The sequence below is a fragment of the Oryzias melastigma genome, linkage group LG9, assembly GCF_002922805.2.
Source record: "Oryzias melastigma strain HK-1 linkage group LG9, ASM292280v2, whole genome shotgun sequence".
Lineage (NCBI taxonomy): Eukaryota > Metazoa > Chordata > Actinopteri > Beloniformes > Adrianichthyidae > Oryzias > Oryzias melastigma.
Genome location: NC_050520.1, coordinates 11,720,581 through 11,726,795, shown reverse-complemented (window position 1 = coordinate 11,726,795; position 6,215 = coordinate 11,720,581). Strand labels below are relative to the sequence as shown.

The window sequence follows — 6,215 nt, the reverse complement described above, 5'->3', positions numbered from 1 at the left end:
TCCCTAAATTCTTCCGCGGCCCGGTGGCAATGGGTCTGCGGCCCGGTACCGGTCCGCGGCCCGGTGGTTGGGGACCACTGGGTTAAAGCACTGAAGTTGATAGCTGAAATCACGGAAGCTGATAGCTGAAATCACGGAAGCTGATAGCTGAAAACGCTGAAGCATAGCCAGCTAAAATATTAGCTGTATGCCAAATTAGCCTAAAAAAGAAACAAACAAAAATGTAGGTATGCCAAAACAGCTAGCATGTAGCTGAAAGAAAAATAGCTAAAAGTCAAAAAAGCCTAAAAAACTGAAAAAAGCCAAAATTAGCCAAAACAGCTATAGTGTTAAATATTAGCCTAACTCCAAAATAGCCCAAAAAGCTAAAAACAAAAAATGCCTAAATTAGCAAAAACAGCTAGCATGTAGCTATAATATTAGCTAAACTCCAAAATAGCATAAAAAAATCTTATTAAATGCAACAATGGTTCAAAAAGCTAGCAGAATGTCAATTATTAAAACTTTAAAACTGTAACTTTTTAACTTAAATATGAATTATAAAAAGGCAGAAATATTATTCTAAAATAAATCAACTTAAACCTTAAATAACTTTCAATATTTTACTCTCCATAAAAATATATTTAGTCAAAATTATACAAGTTAGAAATGAGTACAAAATAACATCGGGACATTAATAACAAAAAAATAAAAATGATCTGGAGGGCCGGACAGAATTACTCGGAGGGCCGGATCTGGCCCCGTCGCCTTGATTTTTGACACGTGGCCTACAGATATTGCATGAATTTTGCTTTAAAATGCAATTACTAAACAGCTAAATCCTGATGCAGGCTCACATTTGAGTAAAATAGAAGAGATTCTGATGCACTTGATAATGTGAAAGAAAAGATAATCAAAGTTATCATGCTATAGTTACAATGTGTTTAGTATTACTGATCCCCATATCAAAGGTAACTAATAGGTCAGAGTAAATATTGAAAGTCATAATTACAAATGATCAGATCTAAGTACTTTCTGAGAGAGTCGCCTCCATTGGCGCTTTGCTGAAGAACGAGCCTCCGTCCACTCACATCGTGCCGTCTCTAAGTGCGCAAGTGCGAGGCGGTCCTACCGAATGTTTGGCTGGAACTAATGTTTTTAAGAGCGTTTATGTCAACTCTCTCATTTTAATTTGGGAACATCTGAGATTTTGTTTACGCTTTTTTATTGTGTTGTGTGGGGTTTTTAAGAGAGAAGACGCCGCAGAATCAATGAACAGGAGTCAAGTAGTGAGACCTACTTTGAGAGGCGGAGCTCGTGTCTGCTCGATTCGGCGAGGCGCGTTCGTAATGAAAGGAGCGCGTGAGCAAAGCTCGCGGTGACTTCCTCGCGCATCGGCAGCTACATTGTGTGAAGCGGCACGCTGTTGTCTTCTCCACGCTGAACTACACAGCGAATCCAGCTTCTTCACGGACAGTTAAAGACGCGGTCTGTTTCCCAGACGCCTCTAAGTTACTCCGGCCTGCAAGCATGTCTGCCTCGGCGGCAAAAGCGAGTAAAAAGGAGCTGAACTCGAACCATGACGGAGCGGACGAGACCTCCGGTGAGGGGAATGGCGGCCTGCCGTTCAGCGCCATTTTCACTTTCTTCTTTAACATTGGTCTTGTATTTACTTTATGTTTGTTGGTTGCAGTGGGGGTTAGTTTTTTCTTTCTTTTGCGTTTCTGAATGTTTTTGTGTTTCCGCAGCTGCAGCCGCGGTGTTTTTATTCTTTCTCAGCCATTGGCGCGGCAGCTAGCGCGCTTGTTAGCATGCCGCTGTTTCAGTGCAGAGGCCATGTTAGCTGGTTGGTTTAGCAGCAGCGTGGCCAGGACTGCCGATTGTAATGGGCCCTGTGGACCCAAACGCATACAGAGCATAGATTGTCTTGCTTTTATGCTTGTGATGGTCTCATAACGAGGACCCAGCGTCATTAAGTGCTAAGTAGCCATCGCTGATGGTTAGCATGCTCCTGTTGTTGTTACCTAACGTTAGCTGACGCCTTGTTTGTTTTGTTGGTGCATTTAAATGCAAAAGCTCTTCAAATGAGCAAGTGTGTGAGACACTGATAAAAGGTGCGTAGGATTATGACTTTCTGATGCGGGACGGCGCGGGAAGATGCCTCCTGGCGCGTGCTCTTCGCTCTCAGCTTCTCGAGCCCGTCTGCCACTTGCTGTTCCACATTTAAACCACGCGGCCTTGTAGGTCGCCGCCGGCAGGAAACGGCAGGAGTCTGAACCATGAGCGCTGCAGCCATTGGCCGCTGACGTTATTTTACCCCAATGGGTGGAATCAGGCTAAACACCCATATAATCTAGTACTATCAAAAGTTACACGGTGGACGTATTTTCTATACCAGAATTTCCAGGTTTATACGACAATTATCCTTTATCTTTCCGTTGTTTTTCATTGGGGTTCTACGGCTTTAATTTGTATGCATTAATGTGTGTTCTGTCTCACAGAGAAAGAGCAGCAAGAAGCTATTGAACACATCGACGAAGTTCAAAATGAAATTGACAGGTATGGAAGCATGATTATGTTAAAGTATGTTTTACAAAAGTTCAGTGACTCTCTGTATTTTGTTCTTGCATTTGATACAATTTCAATTTTGTGAATGTTAAGAGTAAAAACCTGTTTTCTTTACACACATTGAAAATAAGTTCTGATATGTTGGACTTTCTTAGAGATTTTTCCAGAATATAACTGAGAGTAAACATGAAGGCAAGGGGTTTGACAATTAAAAAACATTTTCATGTATTATGTCAAATAAACTTGTTTATACTTTTATGTATTTTTTTTTTTGTTTTGTATCGCCTATTGTTTTTTTTTTTTTTAATCTGCATCAAGATCATTTCTTTTCTATTGTTAACACAACCACAACACAAAACGTTTAATATGTTAATATATATCAACTATAACATAGAGTTTCAAAAATTCTCTGACTTGGAACAGACAGTGGGAATGAACTTGTCTTCAGCCATAGGAACTAAAGCTATGTTGTTGATTTACCAACTGACGTTCATTTCTTGTATAAATGTAAAAATTGCTTTTTTTTCATTAGGTTGAATGAGCAGGCCAGTGAAGAGATTCTGAAAGTAGAACAGAAGTACAACAAACTCCGTCAGCCATTCTTTCAGAAGAGGTCGGAACTGATCGCCAAAATCCCAAACTTCTGGGTCACCACATTTGTCAACCATCCACAGGGTATGCAACTTTTTGTTTCAATATAATTGTATTAAATCGATGATTTATTTATTTTATTTTTTCTGCATGGAGTAAACTTTAACTCTGGGTTATGTGTCTCTGTCTCCTTAGTATCTGCCCTGCTTGGGGAAGAAGATGAAGAAGCGCTTCATTACCTGAGCAGAGTGGAGGTGACAGAGTTTGAAGACATCAAGTCAGGCTACAGAATAGATTTTGTAAGTTTTTTTTTTTTTAAGTTTTGAAATATGTGAAGATCTACTGTTTGTGGTTGATTTGCAGTCTTACCTTTGTGTACTTTTGGTTTTGTAGTATTTTGATGAAAACCCATACTTTGAAAACAAAGTCCTTTCCAAAGAGTTTCATCTGAATGAGAGTGGAGACCCATCTTCAAAGTCAACAGAAATCAAATGGAAGTCAGGAAAGGTAACAGACTACATGTTTTCTTTAATATTCAGTGTGATGCTGAAAAGTTTCAGGTGTGAGATCACTGTCCTGACCAGCACAGAACAGAGTGGATGTTGGAGATCTTAATCACCTTTGGCCTTCATGTGATGTTAGGACTTGACCAAGCGTTCCAGTCAGACACAGAACAAAGCAGGCAGAAAGAGGCAACATGAAGAACCTGAGAGCTTCTTCACTTGGTTCACCGATCATGCGGATGCTGGCGCTGATGAGCTCGGGGAGGTCATCAAGGATGACATCTGGCCTAACCCTCTCCAGTACTACTTGGTATGTTTTAAAAGCATAATTGCAATGTTTCAGTTCTGTTTAGCGTTTGGTTTTATTGCAGCATGTCTCTGCACTAAGGAGACAGCATTTGTACCATGCACAAGTACGAGAAGAGTTCTTACTTTTAGTTGAGTAGTTCTGAAAATTGGCTCTTTATTCTAAGGTTCCTGATATGGATGATGAAGAGGGTGAAGGTGAGGAAGAAGAGGAGGATGAGGAAGGTCTGGAGGACATAGATGAAGAAGGAGATGAAGATGGAGAAGAGGAGGAGGAGGATGATGGAGAAGATGGGGAGGTAAAGCTAAATGTTTAAGAATATACTGTAGTTGATGGTATTTATTTTTTTACTCATTCCCATTCTTATTTTCCAGGATGATGAGGGGGAAGATGACTGAGAAATGCCACCTTGTCAAGAACCCTCTTTTTTGTTTTGTTTTGTTTTTTTTTCCGTTTTTTTTTTTTTCCTTTTTCCCAGTTGTACTCGGGAGCAATTTTTTTTTATTTTTATTTTATATTCGTTGGTGCTTCACTTTCCACTCTGAAGCGTCATCATTAATTGGTGCCATGTTATGTTTTCCTTTTATTCATCAAAGGCCTGTGGCACAATGCCCTGAATTGTGAGTACAATACCTGACTTGATCTAAAAAAAAAATAAAAGTCTAAAAAAGAATCAGTTCAGAATCTTGAGTAGAGTTTCAAGACAGTTCCGTTTCTCCCTGTCAAGGTTGTCTGGTAAATCAGCTCAAGCCATGGTGTAGTGATCTAGCGCTAGCAGACCTCTATTCCTTTTTTTTCTTAAGTGGGACACTGCGTCCTTGAAATTGTATTTCTCCCTGTGTGGTTTGACGAGTACCAGCTCATTCCTTTATTTGTAATGTTCAAGGGGTGGGATAAGTTGGGGAGGGGCAAGAGTAATTGGGGAGAGTGGTTATTTTGACACCATTTCTATGGGATTTTTTTTTTTTTCTTCATTGTATTGTTTTACGGATATCCACAAGATTTGAAATGACATTTTTAATAAAGAACAAAACTGAACAAAAATGGTGTACATTTTGGGCCCCCACTGCTTCATGGGTTGTAATGGATGGTATTTTGGGCTACCTGTTTCACATTCCAGGCGAACATTTTTATACTGAAAGCCAAATGTTCATAGTGGTCAAACTAAATGAATGTACAAAGTTCCTGCCGAGTCAAAATTGGATACGTCAGCTCACAAAAGACTTGGGTGTCATGAGGAGGCTTGAGGCAAAGTCTTCCGTCAGTATCTGATGGGTGATTAAAGCCACGAAAGTGTTCCCAGACTCCTCAAACTTGTGTTTTGTGATTGTGTCTGTCCATTCCGTGGGTTGGAACGCCCAGCCTGGAAAGAGAAGTTGTAAATGTGGCATGTCAGAATCTTAAGATTTTTTTTTTTTCTGGCAGAAGTGAAAAGTAGATTTCTGACTTCCTGTAGTCGAGTCTTAATGTATCCAGTGAGTACCCACCTACATGAGACCTGCATCTGGGGCATGTGGCAACAGTCCACGAGAACCCGGGGTACCAGGAGAAGCGCTTGTCCGCCGGCCAGTGTTTGGTAACGTCTGCCTTCCTGAATGTCACTACTTCAAACTGGACTCCGTGGGGGTTCTCAAAGAGCTGCACGTTCACTCGTCGCCCATTAACCAGCGTGTCGTTGCGCGTGGACAGGGCCAGCCGGCTGGGGACGAAGGCGATGTCGGCCCCGGAGGCCAGCTCATGTCCGCAGGCTCTGCAGAGCACGGACGTCTCGGAGCTGGTTCTCTGCTCCCCCGAGGCACACGAGTCAGCGAGCTGGCAGCGCAGAAACCAAATAAACTGTAGTCTGATCGCGCGGACAAAGACGATCCGCGCGCGTGCCATCGCTGCCTCGCGTGCTCACGGAGGCCAAGCTAGCTTAGCTTAGCACCTTTGTTTTTAGCAGTAGTGGTGCGTGCGGCGAGAACCAACCCTTGACTCTACGCTTTTGGGCGTGATTTCTCAGAGTACATGAATAAGAATCAGCAAATAATCAGAACAATACCACAACTTCCAAAAAAGAAAAAGCTGTAATTTATGAACTTAAAACTACATATCAGTTTGATGCTAACTGCCCGGAAGTGTATTTATCAAACAGGAAATAGACATTCGTTTCCTGTTCCAGGGACTTCACTTTATTGAACAAACTGACCAGTACAAGGCAAGGCAAGTTTATTTGTATAGCACATTTCATGTACAGAGACAATTCAAAGTGCTTTACATGAAACATT

General features: G+C 41.4%; 2 protein-coding genes across 2 annotated transcripts; one reads left to right on the top strand and one right to left on the bottom strand.

Annotated features, from left to right (window-relative positions):
- The first annotated feature begins 1,077 nt into the window (after positions 1 to 1,077).
- On the top strand, positions 1,078 to 4,638 carry seta (SET nuclear proto-oncogene a). Its single transcript, XM_024260228.2, has 8 exons — positions 1,078 to 1,582; positions 2,481 to 2,538; positions 3,080 to 3,222; positions 3,334 to 3,437; positions 3,532 to 3,645; positions 3,781 to 3,951; positions 4,115 to 4,246; positions 4,323 to 4,638. Exons 1-8 carry the CDS (start codon positions 1,510 to 1,512, stop codon positions 4,344 to 4,346), a joined length of 819 nt encoding a protein of 272 aa, XP_024115996.1. The 5' UTR covers positions 1,078 to 1,509; the 3' UTR covers positions 4,347 to 4,638.
- On the bottom strand, positions 4,402 to 5,867 carry si:ch211-51h9.7 (uncharacterized protein LOC558400 homolog; the record flags this gene model as incomplete). Its single annotated transcript, XM_024260229.2, is given in 2 exon segments — positions 4,402 to 5,311; positions 5,436 to 5,867. Coding segments are annotated over 2 exon segments (549 nt in total). The 3' UTR covers positions 4,402 to 5,156.
- Between the last annotated feature and the right edge of the window lie 348 nt (positions 5,868 to 6,215).